The following is a 25,568-nucleotide window of genomic DNA, read 5'->3' on the forward strand; positions in this document are numbered from 1 at the left end:
CTTTGGGACTTCACAACAGAGGTTTTAAGACAAGTAGCAAATAGGCATGCCATAGTCCTTCGGAAGAGAGGAGAAATTGCCTTCTTACTGACAGTCAAAATAAGCTCTGTCTATAAGCTCATCATCTGAACTTGTGTTGTCTAAGGTAGTAAAAAGAAGGGAAGGCAGCCTGACCACAGCGGTGCGGAGAGTCAGAATAGATTTGAGGATTCCGTCGTGACTCCTTCCTTCCAGGACGATACACTTAGAAACTCAATTCTGCTGCTTTCACTCAGGCTTCTAGGCACAAAAGAAGAGTATGTTTTTCTATATAGTCATAGATTTAGAAGAGATTTCAGTTGTACTGTAGTTTAATCTCTCCCTAGAGTTCTGTTCAAAGGCATCCCCCTGTACATTATCTCTCCAGGCCCCCATTCCTTCCTAAGAAAACACCAATTAAGCCCTCCCTCACAGGACGAACTCAGCGACAGGAAACCTTAAGTCTGTTTGTGGACATTCTTCAGACAAGTCTTTTTAAAGTCAACAAATAGTTATTAAATTCAGCAGACATTTATTTAGCATCTACTATATTCAAGCACTGGGTCATGTGCTGGTGATGCCCATATGAACAGCCATTGTTCTCAAGCTGATAATCATGAAGAAAATTAAGTGTCTGTTGTGTACAACATAATTTGCCAGGTCCTGAGGGAGATATGTCCAATACACTAGAGATCTGTGATTTCAGTAACAAAGGAATTTCTTCTTCCAAGTCAATTCCCCACCTGTCTATAACTAAGTAGTTAATTCTTAATTAATTTCTAAGAGAAGTTGTAACTTCCCCATGGTTATGCAGCTATTAAGAAGGGTTGGAACTCAGGTCTTCCTGACTCCATGTCTAGCAATGCAGCATACCCTCTCTCTATTTGGGAGGAGAAAAAAAAGATAACAGGTTAAATAAGAAAGGATATCCCTGGTCCATGCAATTATGTTGCAAAAGGATTGACAGTTTTCATTGATAAAGGGAGTTTCACAATAAGAATTCCTACGTTAATGAAATCACAGATCCATATGGCGAGAGGGGGATCCCTGTCATTATGGAGTGAGTTATCTATAATCAATTTTATCTGGAAATAGCATCTTTGTACATTGTAGCCCTTTAATTATTATTCTTATTATCATTATAGCATTTATATAAGGCTTTAAAGTTTGCACAGTACTTCACAAATATCTCGTTTATCATCACAATTATCCTAGAAGGCAGATGCTACTTTTACCCCCAATTTAAAGATGAGGAACCTGAGGTAACTGTAGGTTAAGTAACTTTCCCAAAGTCATCCAGCTAGTGAGTGTCTAAGGCCAAATTCAAACTCATGTCTTCCTGATTCCAGGTCCAGCGCTCTATCTACTGTACCTCCTCTCTGCTCTGAAATAGGAATGTGCATATTTTTATTTTATATTTACCATATGTACTTATGACTAGGGATTAGACTCCAACTGATAATAACTCTGATTTCACTTAGTGCATTTATTTCCTCAATAGGTGAAGTGTACATTTTATCGAGTAGTAAAAGCATGACCCAGACTCACAATGGAAAACTCTACAAAATTGTGGACCCCAAAAGGTAAGCATTTATTCATGTTACATGAAGCCAAAAACCCACCATTTTCTAAGTCATTGTTTAAGTGTATTCATATCTCTGGGGAAATGAGTAATCTCCAGTGTTAACATTTCTATTGTCATGAATTTCTACATGAAGCCTTTTCTGATTGATCCCGTCTGGGATCAGTGCCATCCTTTTCAGACTACCTTGTATTTAACAACTTTATATTTATTTGTATTTCTTCTCTTTAGACCTCTCCCCCCCACCCCTTCTTTTTCTCTCCTCTCTTCTTTCCCTCCCTCTTCTCTTTCTTTCTGGTATGTATATACAGCTAGATCCCAATTAGTGCAAATAAAGTATTGCCTGAAGTAGTCTCATGTATTCAAATTTGCATTATTTGAAGTTATAATTATGTAAAATATGGTAATTATTTCCAACCCAAAGGAAATCATTATGAATTTGAATGAAGTGACCACTTTAGGGGATTCTACTTGCACTAATCAGGACCTGGTTGTTTACATGTGTGTATGTATATGAGTATATTTTTGCGTGTGTGTGCATATGTCCTTGTCTCCCCCTCATGTTATGGAAGTGTTTTTCATGATTATACATGTATATTCTATATTGAATTGCTTGACTTCTCAGTGGGGATGGGTGGGGAAGGAGGAACAGAGAGAAGTTGGAACTCAAAGTTTTAAAAACAGATGTTAAAAAGTTGTTTTTACATGCAAATGAGAAATAAGATATACAGGCAATGGAGTATAGAAATCTATCTTGCTCTACATGAAAACAGAGGGGATAGAGATAAGAGAAGGGAGGGGTGTGATAGAAGGGAGGGCAGATTGAAGGAAGGGGTAATCAGAATACACAGTGTTTTGCAGTGGGCGGATGGGAGAGATGGGTAGAAAATTCAGAACTCAAAATCTTGTGGAAGTGAATGTTGAAAATTAAAAATAAATTTTAAAAGACTGATAAGGATAAAAAAAGAAAATTGAAAATAAAATTATGTGAAAAAAATAAAAACACACAAGCAAAAAAAAAAAAAGGAACATAAACTCATGAGTAGAGATTTTTTTCCATTCATTGTATTTATGTCCCCAGTACTTAGCACAGTGCCTAATACAAGGTAAATTCTTAATAAATACTGATTGATTAATGGGTTTTTTCCACATACAGTCATGCTCTCTTTAAAAGAAACTTGCAATTTCATTACCAGATCAATAGATCTGAGTGATACCAATACTTAAATGATCAAAATTTCAAAATTAGAGCATCCTGTTTACAGGAAATACAAGTACAATGAAGAAAGATCATATAACCATGGCCAGAGGTGCTGGAAAAAGAGCAGAGGGAGATATTTGGCAAGTGCTGTCCTCTCCTAGAAGACATCTCAGCTAGCACACAGTAATCCTCCCACTTTTATAAAACACAACAGCCACCAGCAGGAGCTTTGTCTGTCTTAATATCACTTTTTAAAAAAGTAATCAGAATAATTACTTTTCATACCTCAACATCAGAGCCTTGTCCCAAAACCTCCTGCACGCACTTGTGTGGGTTTCTGTGACTAGAATGAAAACAAAGGAAGGATTTTCTTATTTCCCCTGGCAAGGGAAGACTTGAACTCTATTAAATCTCTTAAGTGTGGGTTTGGTTATTGTTTTCTGTAAGCCGAGGCTTTTCAGGGCAAATTAAAAGTCAGTCAAAGAGCCATTAGTTATTGGTTAATTTAATGGACAAAATCCAAAATTTAAAAAGCTACTAAGCCTATATACTTAAACACCAATCATGTATACAGTGTAACATTTATGCAAAGTGGAGTACAGGATAGAATATCAACAAGAGTAACCATTTTGTTTTCTATTTTTTTTACATCCAGCCCAGTGATTTCATTGGTGTAGGGAACTCCTAGTAAAGAAGCTCCTTGACCAATGAAGATTTTTACATGGTATAGAGTCAGAGAATTGACCCTAGTAGTTCACTGAGAGGTTAAGTCACTTGTCAAGTGTCAAACAGCCAGTATTGACAGGTGTGGAATTTGAACCCAGATTTTACTGAGTCCAAGGCTACCTCTGTCCACTCTAATATCCTGCCTTTCACATGATTATTTATCCAAACTTATTAAATGGTAGATCATTTGCCTGTTTGCTCTTTCATCCCAAGGAAAACTAAGTTAGTCATTTCTTAGATCCTTTTAATGTGCTAAGAATCCTTAATCCTAAACAAAGAACCAAAGGGGACCTCAGAGGACATTCATTCCAAGCCCTACCCAAAATGAATTTCTCTTACAACATATCCTTCAAATCATTATCCAACTTCTACTACCTCTCAGGGCAGCCCATTGCATCATGGGATAGCTCTAATCATTAGGGGGTCTTCCTTCTCCCTGTTAGTCAATACTTTTGACTTCTTGCACTTTCTTCCATTGCTCCTAATTCTGTACTTTGGGGATAAACACACCAAGTTTAATATCTCTTTCATGTGAGCACACTTTAAATAGTTGAACACATCTTCTTTCTTTTATGTCTTCTCCTTTCCAGGCTAGTCATCCTCGCACACTTCAAACAATCCTCACACAAAAGTATATCCTGCAACCCTGAATGTTGTCCTGTAAACACTTTCCAACTTGTCTAAGTCTTCCCTAAAACATGACTTCCCAAACTGAAGTCAGCACTCTGAAAGGGGACTGACTAGACCACTGTGTAGACTTTTAGTATAGCCCAGGATAGAATTTGCTTTTCTTGGCTACCGTACTGTTAATTCATGTGGTCCAGTTTAACCCCCTAAACCTTTTTCTAAACAAACTGTTATCTAAAGATACCACCTTCCCCCTAATACTGTATTTGTGGAATTGATTTTTTTTTATTCAAGAGCAGAACTTTACATTTAACTTTCATGTTATTAAATCTCATCTTATTAGATTTGGTCCAAATCTAAGCTTCACTGCATTAGCAGTGCCTCTAATTTTCATGTAATCTTCAGACTTAAGAAGGCATCTATGCTTTCATCTCATTCACTGATGAAGAAGTTGAAAACCCAAAGGACAGGCATGGATTCTTGGGATGCCCCACTCTAGAATTCCCTCCACATTGATGCTGACCCACTTGGGCCTATTTCTGTGTCTATTCATTCAGTCAGTTCCAAATCCACCTTCATATATCATCCAAACAATCTCTCTCCATCTTCTCCTTATGCATAGTGGGGAAAAAACACTAAATCCTTCAGTAAAATTTAAGTATATTCTGTCTATACCATTGATCTAGTCTAGTTACTCTGTCAGAAAAGAAAGAGAGATTAGTCTGGCATTACATTTTCTTGATAAATCTCTACTGTCTTCTATTTCTGGATGCTCACAAACTGTTGTTCTAGTGATGAGTTCTAGGATTTTCCCAGAAACAAAAGTCAAAGTTGCTTGTCGAGAATTTCCAGGCTCTAGTCTTTTCTTTTATGAAAGACCTTCAAAAACTCTTTAATTTGCCATAATCTCTGCATTCTAGGATATAGTTTGGCCAAACCGAGTCACTAAATCTCATTGAGGGAAGTTAGATAGTCCTTTTTGGGCAGCTAGGTGGCACAGTGGACAGAGCACTGGGCTTGGAAACAGGAACTCATGTTTTTGAGTTCAAATTTAGCCTCAGAAACTAGTTGTGTAGCCCAGGGCAAGTCACTTGACCCTGTTTGCCTCAGTTTCTTCATCTGTAAAATGAGCTGAAGAAGGAAATGGCAAATTCCTCCAGCGTCTTTGCCAAGAAAACCCCAAATGGAGTCATGATGAATCAGAGAAATGACTGAACAACAATAGACATAGTCTCCTCACTAAGCTGCAGGTTTCCACTCCCTTCTAAACATTTTTTTGTTCTGTCTTTCCCAGTCCAAGGATTGTTTTTCCTCAGAGAAAATAGAAAGAAAAAAAGACTTGAGTAGTTTACCCTTCTCACTTTTGTCCATTTGCATCATCCAAGAACAGTGACCCAATCCTTTCTTTCATCTGTGTCTTGAACCCAAAACAAACAGCAACTCAAAGCCCTTTTTGTTATCCTTAGAATTCCTCACCAGTCTTAGTTCTTTCTGGGATTCATCACTCCTGACCTAGTTCCTAGAGAACCTTGTTATTCAGATAATGGCCATAGTCATTCTATTACAGCAATATCCCATAACACCAAACAACCTAGAGCACAAAACCCCTAGTTAGCCAACTCTTGTTGGGCTCAAGATTACTGACAGACTTTAGCTAGATGCTAGAGTATATCAATTCTGCTTTCTGCATCATCTTCTCTGAATAAACCTTGCAGCTAAATGGGAGAGCAATCATCTTTTATCTTTCTTGATTTCAAGATCCTTTAGATGACATTCAATGATTAGAAACTGAAAAAAATCTCACAGAAATATGGACTAGTATCTCTTTTCTAGATGACTGCTCATGGGAAAAAAAGTGGCATGTACTTAAAGACGTTTCTTCACTAACAAGATGGGTATCTCTCTTTTCATTCATTCATTCAGATAACATTTAGTAAGCATGTGCCATGTCCTACAACACATACAGCAATTATAAAGACAAAAAGGAAGCATTTCCTACCTTCAAGAAACATCTGTTCTGTGCTAGTATAAATAACATGTACATCAGTATTGAAAATGTGTGCAAAGTGAATACAATTTCAGTGGGATGACGTTAGCAGCTGGGGTCATTGGGAAAGGCTGGTGTAGAAAGCAACTAATATATTGAACCCACAGCTTGTCTTCTGAAGAAAAGAGGTGTGGTGGGCTTTGCTTGCCAGGAAGTTCTCTGCTGCTGCTAATGAGAATAATTGGTCCTGATTAGTCCACTTTTAATAGCACCGATACATCTGTAATATCACTCATCTATCATCTGCTGACACTCGTAGCTTGTCAGTCTCTGTACATTCAGTGAGATCGCTTTCCTCCCATAGCTGAAAAGTCCCTTATTTCCTCTCTTTTGAGTGGAATAGCAGCATATCATTTGATAGAATGGAAAAACCAGCTCCTTGATAACCTGTTCCAGTTGGGGAAATGATTAATGCAGAATAAATTCGTAGTCATCTATCCATTATTCGAGGTGGAAATATCTGTTATTCTTCATGATTGTATTTCGATCAGCTTCATTTTTTTTTCCTCAGTGGATATTCCTGTTCCCTTTTTTGGGTTCTATGTGTTGCCTGTTTTTCACCAGGTATTCATGTAATATTCTCCCACACCAAAAGAGGAAAACGAGATCTTGTGCTCTTCATATGAGTTGTTTAGTCTGTTGGTGTGTGAGTCAAAGTGAATTTTACACCTTAAATTCATTATTAGTATCTAATTACCAGTGTGACCTTGGTTTTGTGTTCTTTGAGCCTCTGCTAGTAGGGTGGTCTCCGAGTGACATACCTGAAAGGCCTGCTTTCCCATTAGATTGCTGTTGCTGGGGAGTTATTTCATATGTGAGGCCAGGGTTAAGATGTGTGTTTGGTTTCAGGAGGGAAGTAACCAGAGTCCAAAAGACACTGTCCTTGTACTTAGGCAAAGGCATCAATTAAAACTTCCCTGGCTTGTGGCAGAGTACCCTCGTTTGCATAAACATTGGTCAGAAACGTCATGCTGTTTTGATTTGGGGCCAGAAGTTTATTATTGTAGTATTCCTGTGCTGAGGAGCTGAAGTTCTGTATAAGCATACACTTCGGCATGTGCACAGAATTACCCCCCTGAAACCTTAGCCAATCAGCACTGCCTTGTGCAGGTTTCCTGCCTTGGAAGGAAAAAACCCTCACTCTGAAAAATTCATTATTAGCAAAATGTGATGAAAGCCTGGCTATTTTTTCAGTGGCCTCTCTTGTTACCACAGAAATCTATCCACGTTAAAGCCTTAGTTTAGATTGGCTTCCAGTAGGTAATCATGAGAACCAACATGTACAAAGCTAACAGTCATATGGTGCTTTAAAGTCTTCAAAACATTTTACAGATATCTCATTTGATCTTCACAACAACCCTTCGAGGTAGGTAATATTATTATCTCAACTTGACTGTTGAGAAAATGAAGGCAAGCACAGATTAAGTGACTTGCCCAAGGTCACACAGTTAGGTCACATTTGAACTTCAGCCTTCCTGTTTCCAGGTCCAGCGCACTATCAGTTTCACTGTCTAGTTTTCTTTACAATTGGCAGAATGCAGCCCTTTACAATTCGCAAAGGAGTTTGCATGCATTACTTCATTTGATAATCATAGACCATTTGTGAAGTAAGTATTACTACCACCATTTTGCAGAGGTAGAAACTGAGACATATATAGATATAAAATAGGTTGTTCACCATTACATGGAAAGGAAGTTCTAAAGGTGAGATCTGAACCCAGATCTCTCCTTACTCTAGATCTGGCCATTTTCCTACTACACAACCTCTATCCTCTTGGCTTGTCATATTAACTAGTATTTTCAGAGTAACCTCTAAGTGAGGATTGACTAATAGTTCTGGATGAAAAATGAAATGTGGATTCTTTTTATTTTTTGGTCTAGATCTTTGATTTCATCAGTGTCATGAACATAATTGAAGCTGCCTCCCCCAGTATCAATCACAACATACATAAAACTAGAGTGGTCTCAGTTGTCCCGAGGGACTGAGGGTTAGGTAATTTACTTATGGTAACATAGGCAGCAAAGGTCAGAAGCAGAACCGTAACTTAGATCCCCCAGCACTCCAAGGCTTCCCTGTTAGCCACCACCCCATGTTCTCATTATATTACCAGCTTACAGCGTAATCTGACCTCATCACAAAACTCATATCTGTGTCTTCCAAGGAGAACAATGACTTTAAGTGACCGTTATGCTCATTCTTCATGTTTTCATGCAAACAAGAAAGAGAAGAAGATGAGAGAGCCTCTAAACTCAAGACACATGTAAAGTCATCTCAGAAAAAGTAGGAATCCCAATTCCCAAGCATCGGGCTGCATGGACCATTCTTAAGTTTGTGACTATATATGATTAATGTCAAGTGAATCCTCAGTATGGGATAGGAGCATTCCACCACAGAGAGGAATACTGGTTAAATGTTTTACTATAAAATTCTGAGACTTAAAATTGGGTTGTTTAATTTTGTTTTATATTTAAAAATATAAAGTGCCATGCAAAAGTACATCCCGAATTCCCTGAGAAAGATAGAGACAGAGCACCCAGAAAACAATGAAAGGTACTGAGGGACCTTTCCATTTTCTTAAAACATGGTCAGTATAGTGCTGACGTTAAGCAAAAGGAAGGATCTTCTTCTGGATGAGAAAACTCAGCATACTTCTGATTGGTGGGGAATAGAACCTCTTAATGGCTCTCATTCTCAAGTGTCACATGACCATATAGGGCCAAGTGGAGTCAAGGAGAAAGAAAGCTGTCCAAAGGCGTTAGGGATAGGACCTGACCATTCTTGGGATTCCCAGCAGCCTCCAACACTGCCAGACAAGCCCTGGCCTGTGTAGGAGCTTCCCTAGGCTAGCAGCCTTAGAAAACAAGTTGAATCAAGCACAAAAGCTCTTTCTTGACTTTCACCTATGAAGATGTACAGCAATTTCAATTTTCCTTAATCCTTTATTAAGAGACTTGGCAGAAAATGGAAAACTGCCTTTTCTAATGAAACTGAACATTGAGTTTCTGAATTTAGTACCACCATAAACTGATGGATCAACACACCAACAGGAATGAATCTACACGTCTAAAATGCTTTATACACCATCTTATCTTGCCAATCCATCATATACAGCAGAAAAAAATGTACTGAACATGGAGTCAGAAGACCTGGGTTCGAATCTCAGTTCTGCCATTTATATAATCTCAGGCAAGTCATTTAGCATATCCAGGCCTTAGTTTCCTCAATTTTAAAATGAGCAGGTTGGACCAGATGGCCTTCAAAGTTCCTTTCCCAGCCCTAAATTTGTGCTCCTGTGGACAAACATACAAAGACCTTCTTATTTACTTTCCTTGACATTAAGTTTCTTAGGAGACAATAAATGATGAGATTTTTAAAAGTCTTAGAAAAGACATAAATTAGTTTCTCCATTCTAGAAGGTTATTAATGAGAAGCAAATGGTACAGAGGAATTTTTTTCTGAATTAAAGAAGCTTTTAGCAGAAGTCGGATGAAGACACTTTGCTTAACCTTTCCCTTACTTCAAGTATCAGTCTATAAAATGTGCACCTGCCTCCCCTCACCGTGTGTTGTGACGGTCAATGAAATAATATACTTTGAAAGCCCTGAATTCTTCAGAGGAAAGACACCATACATATCCGAGACTGTAGTATTCTTGTCTGGCCAAATATTCAAAGATCATAACCCAGGTGACTTTCTCATCTTTTAAAGAAGGCTCTCTTAGTTTGAAATTGGGCATAAGATTTCAAAGACTTTTGAGTGACTAAGAATACATCATTTTTCAAAAGGTCTTATTATACCCCAAAGTCTTGCTATTTACAAATTATTTCTAAGTTAAAACAAATTCCATATGAAGTAGTTGTCAGGTTCTTAGAGAATGGAAACAGAAGCCCTGGGGTACAGTGCTAGCTGTTCAAAGGTGTTCCAAGTAAGATTTCATCCCAGCTGTGGACAAAATAAGAGTATTTTTACTTTGTTTTGTTTTAGATGGACAGAACTAGGCAAATTAAATGACCATCTTTAATCTTGAAATATTTCCATTGCTAGTCTTTTCCAGCATTTGAAAATCAGCATTATTTTTTTATGCTGCTTGCTTTAGTGGTGGAGTGATAAATGTTATCCCAATGCTATTGCACCCTAACTTTCTTGTAAAGACCATTCCTGTAAGAGGGATAGACATTAACACTCCTTGCAAATTTTAGGCTTGAATTTTACTTGCCAGAAATGCTATATCCAGAAACCCTTTGTGACCAATACAGAAAGCAGCTTCTCCCACATCCTCCACTGTCTATCTCACGAAAGCCCACCAGTGCAAAGTTGACTTATTTCTGTGTTTGCTTCATATTTTATTTGCTCTCAGGGCTGACCACTAATAGAGCACTTGATTTTTTTCCCTCATTTTCCAGGGGGAAACCAGTTTAGTTTCTGTATTCTGTGGCCGGCAGGCAGGCAGCCCTGCCATCCTAAAGAAAAGTCATACATAATAGAGCAGCTTTAGCCCAATAAGCCAGTCTCTCCCAATTCATCAGTCAAAGTTTTATGCAAGTGGCCTCCCCTAGGTTGATAAATTCCCACAGTGCCTGTTGACCCAGCTGCCAAGGACTCCCGCAGCAGGTGTTGTTTTCATGACCACCCTGGCAGTAATACAAACTGTTTCACAGCTCCATTGACCTCTCAGCTATTAGCAGGGATACAGGCTCCACCAGGGACTCGTTTTCAAACATGACAGGATTTCTGAAGACCAGAGGTCATAAGCAAATATAGATCCTATAAGAAGACGCTCAGAGCAGTCAATTTCAGGTCTAAAAGGCAAAGGGACATTTGCTGCACTGTTCTTTTCATCATCTATCAGAATATCTGTTAGCATCTCTGACAGTTCATAACATTTTATTTTTTTTAATGGGCTAGAGATGATGCTGTGAGGAAGAGTTTGTTGTAAGGACCCACATGCTCTCCAGATGTTTTCTGACATTCAGAATAGCTGGACTGAATTCCCAAACAAATGGATATCAGAAACAAGTTTTTTAAATGAATGAATTTGAGATAGATAGATAGATAGATAGATAGACAGACAGACAGACATCTTTGTGTCTTTCTTTATCTATAATGAAGAAACTACACCTGTAGGAAGATTTAGATATAAATTTACACAGATACACACACATATGTGTGTATGTGTATGTATATATATATATATATATACATACAAAACAGATGACCACTTAAGAATAATCGTATTGTGCATATATAATAATATACAAGTTTGTAATAGTATATCTATATTTTATGCATATTCATTTATATATATATGTATCTATGTGCTGAGATGCACATAGACTCTTTGCACAAAGACATCCTCAGTTTCCAAGAAAATAGCAACTATCCCATGCCAGAAATGGTTGTATCCATGTCCATTAGATTATGAGAAATGCTAGCTTTCCAAGGGCATATCTGATTTCTTGGAACTGTGACATCTGACCATCACAGCCAAAGGGTGAAAGCACTGTTTCTTACCACTTAGAGGTTCTTTTCAACTATCCATTCATTTCAAATGCTGCAAGGAGACATTGGTTCGTATAGTAATTGTCTGGCTAACTATGTGAATATGATTGAGTTGTCCTTGTCAAAATGCATTTGTTAAAGAGGGCATGAAATGAATAACATGATGCTAGTGGGAATTTTCTGCTTCTCAAATGAGGCCTCATTGGTGTTCTGAAAACTGGCCTCATTGTTCAGAACTCTTAGTAGCATTATAAAAAACCTGCCATGATTCCTCTTTGTGGTACAATAAAGAAAATCTGGTATTACATCCCCTGAATGTCTTGGGATTATACTGGAGGTCAGCACATCATAAGACAGTGCAGTCCCTGGGTCGGAGTGCAGATTTGCCTTTCCATCCCACATGTTGAAAGTAATCCCACATGGTTTTGTGAAAGTACCTTATAGCAAGAAAGATAAATAGTCCTAAGGCACATAGTCATCTTTCTTCAGGCTGCTTCACTAGAGGAGTAAGAGAAAACACTTTGAGTGAATGACTTATTATTGTTAATGTTATCAAATGAAACTGAGGGTGTTATCTCAAAATTGGGGGATTTAGAACAGTGTTCCTGGACTTTACAAATGGCTTTTTTGGATGCATTTATCTGCCCTTTTAGAGGGCAGCCTTTGGCTTGCTTTCTTTGTGAATTATAGGCTGTGTTTTTATTTATGTCCTATTTCAAACATCAGTGAAGTCATAAACAACCTAGATCTAATCCACTTTAAGATCTGCTGCTTTATCTGCAGAATGGAGAGAAAGAATTTTTCAGACAAATGTTTCGAGTTCTGCATATGAAGTTTTCCAGTAATAAAGTCCCAGTTTTCTTTTTCTACAAGTCTCTCCATCAGCATTAATGACTTCTCTGATAGGGGACTGTGCCTTACTTGCCTTACATCCCCCAAAAGAAGAGTATTAAATAATATTCCATTCCTAAGGACCACATGTACGTAGAGTTTCAGTTTTGTGAGCGATGGGACGTAGTTTCATTTGGGTGAAAAGAAATCCCTCTCTCTTCTTTCTCCTTTCTCCTATTACCACATTTACCCATCCAAAGTGTCATTGCCAGCCAGGCATGGTCTACCTGTTTTGATCATTCTTTGAACTGACTGCTCAGTCAAACATGTTCATTCGGAACGAGTCTGCTTACAAACTGGAAAGCCACTGACTCTTTCTTGGCCATTGCTGGAACAAGGGCAGTCTTCAAAACAGAACTGCTGAGTTTCCATTTAAAATGGAAGAAACACTTGCAACGTATGCAGGCAAATTTTGACGGGGCCATATTGGAAATAACTTGTCCTGTCTCTGTCTTCCACAAAGGATGGGTCAGTCAGTCTACTGCCCTGTGGCTCCATTTGGAATCCCCTTAATTCAGAGTCATGAGCTGCTGAAGCCGAAGTCCCTTTCTTGGGCTACCACTCTCAGTTAGCTATCCCTATTATCCCGTATCCCTATTCTCCTCTTTCTTCCCCTTGTATTTTTCTATGTGCATGTTATTCCCTTTCCTTCACTCCTCCCATAGAAAATAAGCTTCTTGAGGTTAGTGATGATTTCATTTCTTACTTGGCAACCCCAATACATTTCTTTTTTTCATTTTTAATTCACTTACTAAGTGAATGAATGAACTACTCTTAGATATTTTAAGAATAATAACAAAACAAAGCATCCTTTGGAACTTGTACTTATAAAAACCTTTTCCAGGGAACTCCTTCAGGCAGGAGTCAGAATGTTTTGTTTTGCCTTATGAATAAAAAGGAAAAAAATTCAAATCAGTCCCCAAAACTTCCTTTCTCCAGTTTTTCCCCCCTGTAGGTTCATACCTTTTAAGTGGAAAGAGGACCTTGTGGTCCCACCCCACCCCGATGTGAAAAGGAGAAAACTGAAGCACCCAGTGGACTCAGTAACTTATTCAAAAGTCACAGAGGTGAGCCAAGATAGAACCCAGATCCATATACTTTCCACATCATACTACCCAATAGTCACTATTACCTATGAGAATTCTAGTATTGTGATCTTTAGAAAAGAAACACTGCAACTGAAGCTTTTGGATTTTTTTGTGTGAAATTATAATTAAAATAGCTCCTTTTTTCAAATTCATTATCAGTTTCAACTTAAAATTAATTTTAGCATGAGATGCACCCAAGGGACTTATGATATTATGATCAACTTTTATAGTAGTGCTGAATTACTAGAGAATAATCGAGTGATGGAAACACTGGAAATATATACTTCTGCTTCCCCCATCAAATTGTCAGAGCGTTGAGGGCAAGAACTGTCTTTTGCCTCTTTTATATCCTCAGCTTTCAGCGTAGTGTCTGGAACATCGTAGGCATTTAGCAAATATTTATTGGATTCAGTTGAATTTCAGAGATTATTACATAATATAAAATAACATTTTCATCCTTATACTTTCCGAAATCTTTATTAAAATAGAAAATGATTTAATTTTAAAAATAAAACATCATCTTGCTAAGAAATCTACGTAATGCTTTTGGTTCAAAGATCTGTTAGTCAACACGCAGATCCATAACCGAAAAAGGGCAGACTTGCCCAAAAATGATGAATTTAGAGACTACCCCACCCCCTGTATTAGAGGGCTCTGATAACACCTGCAATCTTCTAATAGCCTATAAATGACAATTTGGCATCTAGTTTGGAAGAATATAATTCAATGAAAACAGGAAGCCACTGGGTGAGCACCTTCCCCATTCAGGGCTATGCCTTCTCTTTCTCCCCTCCCTCAGGAAAAACTTCATGCCACTTACCCTAAGTACAAAAATCCTTAGTTACAACTCTGTCTATAGATCAGCTGCAGGCATTACGACTATATTACTATATGCTTTCAATTTTTCTTTAAGACTGATACTGATGTACTAAACACAGGTGTGACACAATTTTTATTTAATCAATTTGCACATATTTATAAAAACTCTGCATTTCAGCATTAAATCTGGGTACGATTTGCTCTTGCCCAATTGCCTCCTTTCTGTCCCAAGCTCCCTACTTCTGAAGATGTCTTATCCACCAATAGTATTTATGAAGTGCCCCTTATATGCCCGAGCATGTGTGGCACTGCCAGATGACAGTGTGTGCTGACATGGGCTACAAAATAGAGATTCTGGCTGAGCATAGTTTCAGTGCAGGATATTTAGTTTTTTGAGACTATTAAGAAATAACTTCTTTACATGCTTCCAGCAGTGGCATCCAGCTTGCCTGCAGTATGGCTTTGGAATACAGAAGTTATGTAGTCCAAACACAAAAGAATGAGTCAAACGCTACTCAGTGGAAGAGACATAGAATAACTGTGACTAACTCTAATATAGCATAACATAACATAACACAATAATTATGCATAACTAGAATAACTATAATTTCAACTCCAGTTGTTTTTCTACTTAGTATGTGACTTAATTTAATCTCTAATTATATACTTAAAGATTTTCTAACATCATAGCAGGAAAGGTATTCTATATTATCCTTAACCTTTTTGGCAGTGTGATGAAGTCTATGACCCCTTTCCTAGAATAATGACTTTATATGCATGAGATAAAATGCAGAAGATTGTGAAAGAAAGAAATTATTTTGAAATGTAGTTTTTTAAAATATCTTAGAAACAAGTTCAGAGACCCTGGGTTAAGAATTCCTGTTTTGTATAGACACCTTTGATTTTCAGGTGATTTTCACATTAAAGACATGTCAGAAAATATTTTAACTGTGTACTCATGCAGGAACTAGAATGAAAAGGAGGGCATTCCACAAGTGCAGAATGCGCATAAGTGCCTTCGGAAATATTGAATTTCTCGTGGCATCTTAAATATTACTTGAAAGAAACTGCAATAAAATTGTTTTGTGGTAGAGCACCACAAAATCCTAATAAGATCAAACAGTGTAGATGAGCAGTAAACCCCAGCTCACATACAGTGCCAGCTCTCCAGGTGTCTACTGTAATCACCCTCTCCTCTCCACTAGAATTTGCTTTGGAATGGCTAAACTTTCTGGCAGCCAAAAGGAAGCTGATGGATGGCATTGTCATCTCACAGGATGTTACAAAGTGGCCTCATAGAAAATGTGAGAGCTATGGAATCCTGAATTCCTTTCCCTGGAAAACTGATATCACAAGAAGAAAATTTGGCATGACCCAGATAGACCTTATAGAATCCAAAGGGGAGAGGTAGAGAGCGGGAAGAAAGAGTACTTTGTGCATAGTATTCATCTTAGGTATTAGGTAGAAAGGAGGTCATATGAATTAAAGGAAGATTTGCCATCTAATAAATCCACTCAGACTTCTAATACTGACTCCTCACTGAGGTGGAATAATAAACCTCATCCTGGGGGAAAAAAAATTCCCCTTCACTTTCTAGTACTGAACTCATGCTCTTTGGAAATAATGGCTCATCGTAACTTTCAGATAATCCAATTCTTACATTGTCTCTCCTCAATGTGTCCTCTAGACCAATTGGTTTTTTTTAATGAGATGTTTCAGATTATCTTCCATTTTTTCTAGTTCATTTATTTCTTGGTGTCTTAAAATGTCATTCAATTCCTCTTGCCCAATTCTAGTTTTCAAGGAATTATTTTCTTTCTTAAGATTTTGTATCTTTTTCCAATTGGTTAACTTTCTTTCTTAATTTTCTTAGATTGCTTTTATCTTTTTCCTAATTTTTCCTTGATTTTTTATTTGATTTTTAATTCTTTTTTAAGTTCTCCCAAGAATGCTTTTTGCTTGTGATCATTTTATGTTATTCTTTGGGATAGGAGTGGTTTTTTTTTTTTTTTACTCACTGTCTTCCTCTGAATATGAACCCAAATCTTCGTTTACACTCAAGTAACTATCTATGATCAGTTTCTTTTTCCAGTAGTAGCTATGTCTAGGATGGGGAGGATGGGGGGAGGGAAGAAAAAAAGGGGGACAACATTACATGAATACTTTATTATATTTAAAAGGAGAAGCAATTTGTAAGTAACACATTTGCAGTTTCATGTGCAATCTTTTTTATTATACTATAATATGGAAATGCTTGTTTTATTCTGTAAATTAAAAAAAATAAATGTTTATAAAAGAAAGAACGACTGGATTTAATAGTATCTAGCCCAGCCTTAATACTGCTTTAGAACATAGACTCTGTATAATTCAGAGAAAGAGTCTACACCACTCAGTGAAATTATTTTTCAACTCAAATTGTCTTTCTGCTTATTTTGTGACTTAATCTTTAATTGTGTACTTAAAGATTTTTCTAATAGCATTGCAGAAAAGTCATTTTACAACATTCTTAGCCTTTTTTTTATGTCATGGAGAAGGCCCAGAATTACTGCCTTTAACAGACTATTTCATCTAGGTCTATAGAAGTAAACAACATGGTATAATCTAAATAGAACCAGGCTTGGAATCAAGAAGTTGTTGTTTAGTCATTTCAGTTGTGTCTGACTCTTTGTGACCCTATTTGGGGTTTTCTTGGCAGGGGTATCAGAGTGGTTTGCTGTTTGCTTCTCTAGCTCATTTTACAGATGAGGAAACTAAGACAAACAGAGTTAAGTATAGTCATTTAATCCAACCCTTTCATTTTTATGAATGAAAAGATTAAGGCCCAGAGAGGCACCCTTAGGTACTTGTCCAAAGTCACAGCTAGTTAATGACAAGAGTTTGAACTTGAACCCTGGTCTTTTGACTCAGACACAATGCTCTTTCCATTATACTACTTCTTCACTTAAAATTATCCAAGGACCCCAAAATAAAAATGAAACAAAGCCCCATCTGTTCTTAAATAATTTTTTATTGGTGTCTTTTGTTTTTTTAAATCACCATAGTTTCCCCTATATTCTTTCTTTCCCCATCTCCCTCCCTCTCCCGGAAAACCATCCAATATAACAAATTGTATTTTAAGACAAAAAAATAGGAAAAATTGTCAGAACTGATCAATACATTGAAAATATCTGAAGAGATGCAATTGTTATATGTACATACACACAGACACACACACAATTGTGTGGTCCTTATAGACTTTCCAACTCTGCAAAGGGTGAGGCAAGTGGGGTAGGGGTATCTTCTCATATGTCTTCCTTCAAGCTATGTGCGTTCTTTACAATTTTGCAACATTCACTGTAGGTTTTATTTATATATGTAGTTGTTCTTTCCATTTAAATTGTTACAGTTATTGTACGCATTGTTTTCTTGGTTCTGTTGTCTTCCCTCTGCATCACTTTGTGTAGAATTTTCCATCCTCTGTGTTCATCACATTCATTATTTCTTACAGGACAATCATCTTCCATTATATGCACATACCACAGTTTATTTAGACATCCCCCAGTTGAGGGGCATCTGCTTTATTTCTGTTTCTTTACTACCCACCAAAAAGTGCTGCTACAAATATTTTAGTGTATATAGGGACGTTCTTTTTATCAATGGCCCCGCTGTGACATAAGCCTAGTAATGGAATCTCTGGGTCAAAGCATATATACATTTTAGCCACTTTATTTGCATCATTCCAAATTGCTTTCCAAAATGCTTATACCAATTCATAACTTCACAATAATGTACGAGTTTACCTATCTTCCCACAACCCTTCCAAAATTGACCATTTTCATCTTTTGTCATCTGCCACTTTTCAGGGTGTGAGGTAAAACCTCAAGCTGTTTTGATTCGCATTTCTCTTCTTAGTGTTTTGGAGCTTTCTTTCACATGGTGGTGAACACTTTGCAATTCTTTTAGAAACTGTTCCTATCATTTGACCACTTATCTATTGGGAAATGGTTTTTAGTCACATATATGTATAATACAGGTATGCATATACATTCATACATATGTGTTAATTGTTCTAATAGGATACCAAACATTTACCAGAGAAATTTGATATAGAGATTTTTTTCCCATTTGACCATTTCCCTTCTCATCCTGGGTGCATTGATTTTATTTGTGTAGAAATCTTTCAGTTTCACATAATAAAAGTTATCTAATTTATTTTTTTATAATTGCCTCCATCTTTTGGTTAAGAATACATCTCCAACCCATAGTTGTGAGAAGTATGTGATCTGTTTCTCAACTATTTTTAAATAGTATTATATATTCATTTAGAATACATTGTAGAAATGGTATAAGGTATTAGTCTAAGCCTAATTTTGATTGATGACTTTCCAGTTTTCCCAGCAGTTTTTAATTAGAGATTTTTTCCTAAATAATTTATGTCTTCCAGTTTATCGAACAGTTTTTAAATTCCATTGTTACTAATTCACTCTCATCTAGCGTCTTTCACTGATCTCTCTCTATAGATATATATAATATCTATATATTATATATCATATAATATATGATATTAATCAGTATCAGATGGTTTTGATGACTGCTACATTATAACAAAGTTTGGGGTCTGGGAAAGCCCCATCTTTTCACCCACTATACTTTTCTTCTGTACTGTAAGGTCTGGTCAGTCTGTAGTTATGATGATGCTACCCTACCTCCATGCTGGTTTTCCATAGACTTTCCATGTGCTTATAGCTCTTTTCCTTCTTTCCTTTAAATGTTTTTAAACCTCTTGTTACTATTGTTAGAGAAATTTCACATATCCTTAGATAAAGGAAGTAAAATAGGAAGGTGAGTTGCCACTTCTCAATCACTACTAAAAGTCATTTTCAGTAAGTCTATAACAATGGGTTGTTTTTTTTTTAATAACTGTACTGGAAAATGACTCCAGGAAGAGAATGTGGTACCATACAAAGAATATTGAGGACCTGTGTTCAAATTCCGGGTCTATGATTTACTACCCATAACCTTAGACAAACATCTCAGGGCTTTCAGTTCCCTAATTTGCAATAAAGAGGCTTGACATAATGACTTCTAAGGTCCTTTCAAACTCTAATCCTATGATCTAATAGTACACTGAATATTTTAATGAAAATATTTATAAGTAAACTTAAGTTTGTTTTTTGTTTTTTTACCAAAAAAGGTAAAATACCTGACATCCCTGTGTAGGCATACCTTTGGCCACATACTTTGCTTGCTCTTGACTATTTTTCCCATGTTTCCATTCTTTCCTCTTTGTGGCCATGGTGAAAATTAGAAGATTATCACTTCCCTTATTTAAAAAAAAACATTACAAATAGTGTGATCCTGTAAAATGCCATCCAAGACAGGTTTTCTCAAAAGAGAGACCTGAATCGTTGAAAACGAGAGGGGAGGTGTGATGGTGGGAGGGAGGGAGGGAGAAAAAGAGAAAGACAGACAGAGAGAGTAACAGGCTTGCACAATTTTCTACAGAAAGCCTTGTCTGTTTCTCATATTCAATGGGATTAAGAAATCATGTTCCTGGCTTAAGTAAATGTGGGATATATGGAGATAGCAATAAACTAGTAGACCTCAGACTCCAAAACTAAAAACATATCTGCCTAGAAAACTGCCTATTGACTTCAAATAGTAGAAATAAAGATTCTGAGGCTTTTGTTTAAATATTAAAGGAAAGTTCTTAATGACCTACACTATTCATTAAACCATTCAGACTGGTCCAGTGCCTTGAATGAATGCTAAGACATAATTAGTGTAGCATACCTTGTTGTATGTATTAATCATGTCCCCAAATATTTACTAAGCACTTATGTACCTAGCAATGTGCTAAACGCTGGGAATACAGAGACAAGTGAAAAGAAAAGCAGTCTGCCCACAAGGATCTTACATTCTAATATGGGAAGACAATATATAAAAGGAGGCTGAAAATATGAACAGCAGGGGAAGGGGTGAGGAGAGAGCAAGAAGTTCCAAGAGTCAGATAGAGTTGTGAACAAGGTTGGCCAGAGCACTTTCCTTGAAATGGTGGCTCCAGGAGAAACTGAGCCGAAGGAATCAGAATATGGGTCTTTAATTTACTTGGGAGAAGGAGGGAAGGAACAGCGCAGAAAGAAAGGGCCAGGGCAGCCATGAGTTTACGTGGTAATAGTAGGGAAGGTGTAGCCATGAGAGGAAAGAAGCTGTCATGTGGTAGCTTCCCATTTTAACAAATTATTTTTACTGACTAGGTGTTAAACTCAATTATTTACATGCTGCTAAATGGCCAAAAGTACTGATACATTTCTGTACTCTAGGGGAAAATCCCAGTTTTCCTTCTCTAGTTATAACTCTAGACCTAAAGCAAAAAAAAAAAAAAAAAAAAAAGCAAGATGGTGAGGGTCATGAGAGTTGGCTATCAAATTTGCCCAGACATTCGATCAAATAATAGTAATTAATTATAATAATTATATAAGTATAATACAATAATATAATTAAAGATTAATTGATAATAGTTATTCATTAAAATGTGATTAATAAAATATATTTTAAATACTCTATGGAGTATTTAATATATTATATAATATGTATAATATATATTATTGTATATATTATAAAATATGCATAATATATGATATATAATTATACTCAATTCCCAAAGACTAGAGATATTATTACTGATCAGTTTTGGTGAAGGTAGTTTCCACACCCAGAGTTTTTCTATCCGTGAAATCAAAGAACCAAACAGAGATAGTAAAAAGTTAATACCAAGGTTCTAGATCCGATGCAGGGGGGTGGTGCCTGTATTACTGATAGATCCTTCCAAATTATAAATAAGTTAAATAAAATAAGTATTTTATCATCCAAAATGGATTAATAATGTTTAAAAACTATATGGAGCATGTGTAAATAGAGCAAATCAGTCATACTTTCAATGAAAATAGTCTTACCAAGAGTTTAAGCCAAAATTTCACAGTAAGAAGAACTCCTCCACAAGAATCTGCACTTTAAATTGTAATAGATCAGTAAATGCATGATCTCATCAGGGGGATAGTTCTTCCCATGGTACCGACAACGCATCATCCATGCATCATTATTCTTGTATGATTCTCACCCATACCTTCCCATAAATCCTTCACAAAGTGTCCATTCAGTGTGCTGGAGGACTTTCCCCATATCACTGGTTCTTCCCTTGATATCCACAAGGGTTCTACAGATGGGAAAAAATTAAAAATCTTTATTTTCACTAGCCTCTAACAGAAATTTAACATTTCTCTTAATTTTGAACATAGGCAACAATTGTTGTGTTTATGTGCACAGTACCTGTGACTTTATCACCAATCGAAATCACAAATATTTTTATAACATAGTATTACAGTTGTCAGAGACCTCAAAACATCATTTAAGCTCATCACTGCTTCAAAATTACTGTAATTATTAGACCTGCTGGTAGATATATGCTAGATATACCATAAATTTTAAAAATACTTTAATAACTTCTAACATAATTGTTTTATTGTGAAATATCATGTATTTTGCTTCATGCTTTTAAGAGAGGGGTCCACAGGCTTCACCATAGTTCTAAAAGGGTCCATGACATAGAAAAGGTTAAGAATCCCACTCTCTAAATGAATTCATGTGTCTAGATAGTGTAAAACTTCTGTTATTCTTAGTACCCTCTGTGTCTTTTTCTGCTGCTCTGCTATTATCACTTAAGAAATGGAAAGAGGCCACCCAAGACTGAGGGCCATTCTGCATTTTTCTGTTTTATGGGTTGTCATAGCCAAAGAATTGATCACCTGCTGGCGAGCCCACCCATGCTGAGCCTGGTTCTCAGGCGGCAGCCGCTGTACTTAACGACAGCTTAGGAGGACCTTCCAAGGCTTCTGCTCCACAGATATAGCCATGTTAAGGCAACCAAACAGGACCTAGAGAGACTACACTTCCATAAACAAATGTTGATGAACACATGATACAGTGAAAAAAGCATCAGGTTCAGAATAAGAGTGAGTGCCTGTGTTCAAAACCCAGTTCTTACTACGTACCACCTGAGTGTCTTCCCCTCTCTGGACCTTGGTTTGCCCATCTGCATGATGAGGATAGCTGACTAGATGTCCTCGGTGGTTCTTGCAGTCTCTAGATTTATGCTTCTATGATCTTATGTACGCAAACAGGCATGGATGGTGAATCTTGGGCATTAAATAACAGACAGAATTGGGGAGGGGGGATAGATATTCACTTATCTGTATGAATCTAAATAATTGAGTGCTTGATGTAGATGAAACATCGAGGAAGATTAACTCCTAATCTGTCTGGCAAAGCGACAAAGGAACAGTTATCCAGCTCTAAAGAAAAATGTTCTGTGGGATTCCTTCTTTCTCTCTGACTTATCATCATCTTTCCTACCACAATTACAAGTTAGTGCAACAGCCTTCAAACTGTATCCAGTTTGATTTCATCAATGGATCTCCCTACCACATCCCATATCTGCTAAGTGATGCTTTATTTATATCCCTTGAGCTTCACTCAATTGGGCATTAGCTGGAGGAAAGTTATTTGAACCACAAGCTAAATGGATCGCTCATCTTGTGTCACTTATAATCTGCATCACACCTTTAGTCATACTATATCTCTGGATTCTGGCATCTAGGAAAATACAGAAAGGAAGAGCTAGCTAGGCATGTGACTTACTGATCACCCCCCATAGAAATTTCACTGGGTGCCACACATCCAGCTGGCATTTTTATAGTACTTTACAGACAAACCCATTGGTGAGGTTGGGAGATGTCTCCTCCAACCACTTGAAAACTTTCCCTGACAGAATGGGTCAGTGAGAATAATTTGTTCCATGGGCCATGAAAATGGCTCAGGCAGGCACTCTGGAGTGCTTGAAGTGATGAGAGAGGTTCTTACCTGGAAAGTTGACTATGAAGCAGTGAATTTTTTGGCTGTGACAATGTCTACTCATCTAAAATGGAAATTAATTGTATTCCATCATAAATGAGTTTGAAACTTGCTCCAAGTCTGATTGGAGCTATCAACTAAGTGTTCTATAAACATAATGATTTGTACGTAGGCAGCTCAGTGCTCTAGTAGATAGAAAGCACTAAACTCAGTCAGGAAGACTTGAGTTCAGTTCCTTGAGCCCAGACACTAGATATATGAGTCTGGATAAATTACTTAATGTCTCTCAGTCTCACTTTCCTTATCTATAGGAAATACTTGGCAAACCTTAAGGTACTCCGTAACTGCCAGCTCTGTATGTGTGTATGCGTAGTTAAGGAAGTCTTCTCCCTCAGTAAAATGTACTGAGGCAGACTGCCTTTGTAGAGGGTGTTTATGAATTGCTTTCATCTGTCAAAGTGATTGCCTAGCTACCTCTTCTTCTGAGTTTTCCTAGACGTCAGTGTGTGCAAAGTGCTTTGCAAGACCTTACCATTTTCTAGAAACTAGCTGCTATCATCATTTTTGTTATTAATTAATTCATTTCGGTGCTAGACCTCTCCGTTCTTGGCTCAATGAATCCTTTTGGTCGCAGACATGAAGACAATTATTGCTTCTCTACTCAGAACTTTTTTGCTTGCCAGGACCTGCCAGAGCATATGTATTCCATAGTCTCCTTCACACCTTGATGAAGCATCAGAGAAAGACGTTAGTGGAAGATAAATATGTCTGAGGCCATGTAGCATGGGAGTTAGAGTGTTCAGACTCAGAATTGGGAAGACCTGGGTTACAGCCCTCCTCTCTCTCCTTTGTGATCTCAGACAAGTCAGTTAACCTGGTGTGCCTCTGGCAGCTCCCTAGGACTTATCTAATTCTTCAGGACATCGTTGAGTCTGGGATTATTAAATTTGCCAGGTCTCCTCTGGATCTATGATCTCTGTGGCAAGACTGATCCTTCCAACAATACAGGTCTCATTTTTCTCAGCCTCTCCTGTCCAGCGTCTATCCATGTCTTCCCATGAATTCACCACAGGGGACCCACCCACTAAACCTCCCTCAAGTTCTCTTCACTTTAGAAAGGACATTATTAACTAAATTCCCCAAACTGTGGAAATCATAAATCCTTTAAAGATTTCCATTTGCAGGGTTAAATATCTAAACATGGATATTTATGAACTGATGAAAAGCTTTCTGAGATTTAAAAAAGCCAGTTCAGAAGATCTTAGAGGCCACATTGCAATTATTCTTCTATGACAAATATAAGAGAATCTTTATTAAAACCATACTTAAACATATCGATTAATTAACAAGCATTTATCAAGAGAAATCATTATTTCTCTCTTATGTTTAATAACTAATTATTGTCCTGGGACCAAGTTTTTTCCACTTTTCTACTTCCTCATCCAGAAATCAATCAGTGTGGTAAATTTTTCTCAAAGATTTACCCAGGCCAGTATCTAACCAGACAGTAAAAGAAATTCAAAGTTTGGGCTGATGGGAAGATTCCTGTTCATTATGTTTACTCAGACAGGTCTGGGGAAATGCCAGTTCTTAACATCGAATCAGGCTGGTTTTTCCTTATCTGTTTTATATGTTGGCTGATCATAGTTAAAATTATCATGCAAAAACCTGACACCCTGGGGTGACATGGAAATTGATAAGCCTCTTTGACCAAGATTTGGGTGAACCAAGTCACATACCCCAAGACACTCATAATACAGCCTATTCTCTCATTAATTGTCAACCATCAGAGTTGATTGCCATCTTCATGAACACTTACTCTTCCAAGGCCATATAAACTGTGAGCCTACTGTCATGAGGGGTCTTTGGTCTAAGAGAGACAGCCAAAAGACTATCCTTTTATTAATAAGCATGCCAGCTTTATTAACAAGATGATCAAATTACTCAGAAACTATGTCTCAAACTTTGTAAACGTCCCATTATTGTGTGTTTTATGCTAAGTGTACAGATATATCCTTCAACTTGACATTTGAACCCTTTACAATCTGTCTCTAGCCCACTTTTCCAGGCTGTTTACTTGGTTTAAATAATGGCCTCAAAGGCTACAAGTTCACAGATAAAAAAATACAGGCTATTTACAAAACAAATCCACATTGATGGGGGCAGTGGTCACGAAGACCC

General features: G+C 37.2%; 1 protein-coding gene across 3 annotated transcripts in view; it reads left to right on the top strand.

Moving 5' to 3' along the window:
• Positions 1-25,568, top strand: part of HHIP (hedgehog interacting protein) — a 139,020-nt gene that overhangs the window by 105,665 nt on the left and 7,787 nt on the right. For all 3 annotated transcript variants that reach the window (XM_072621150.1, XM_072621151.1, XM_072621149.1), the window contains exon 11: positions 1,520-1,601. In XM_072621150.1, the coding sequence (XP_072477251.1) occupies positions 1,520-1,601 (82 nt within the window). The remainder of the gene's footprint in view (positions 1-1,519; positions 1,602-25,568) is intronic.

The sequence above is a fragment of the Notamacropus eugenii genome, chromosome 6 (genome assembly GCF_028372415.1).
Source record: "Notamacropus eugenii isolate mMacEug1 chromosome 6, mMacEug1.pri_v2, whole genome shotgun sequence".
Lineage (NCBI taxonomy): Eukaryota > Metazoa > Chordata > Mammalia > Diprotodontia > Macropodidae > Notamacropus > Notamacropus eugenii.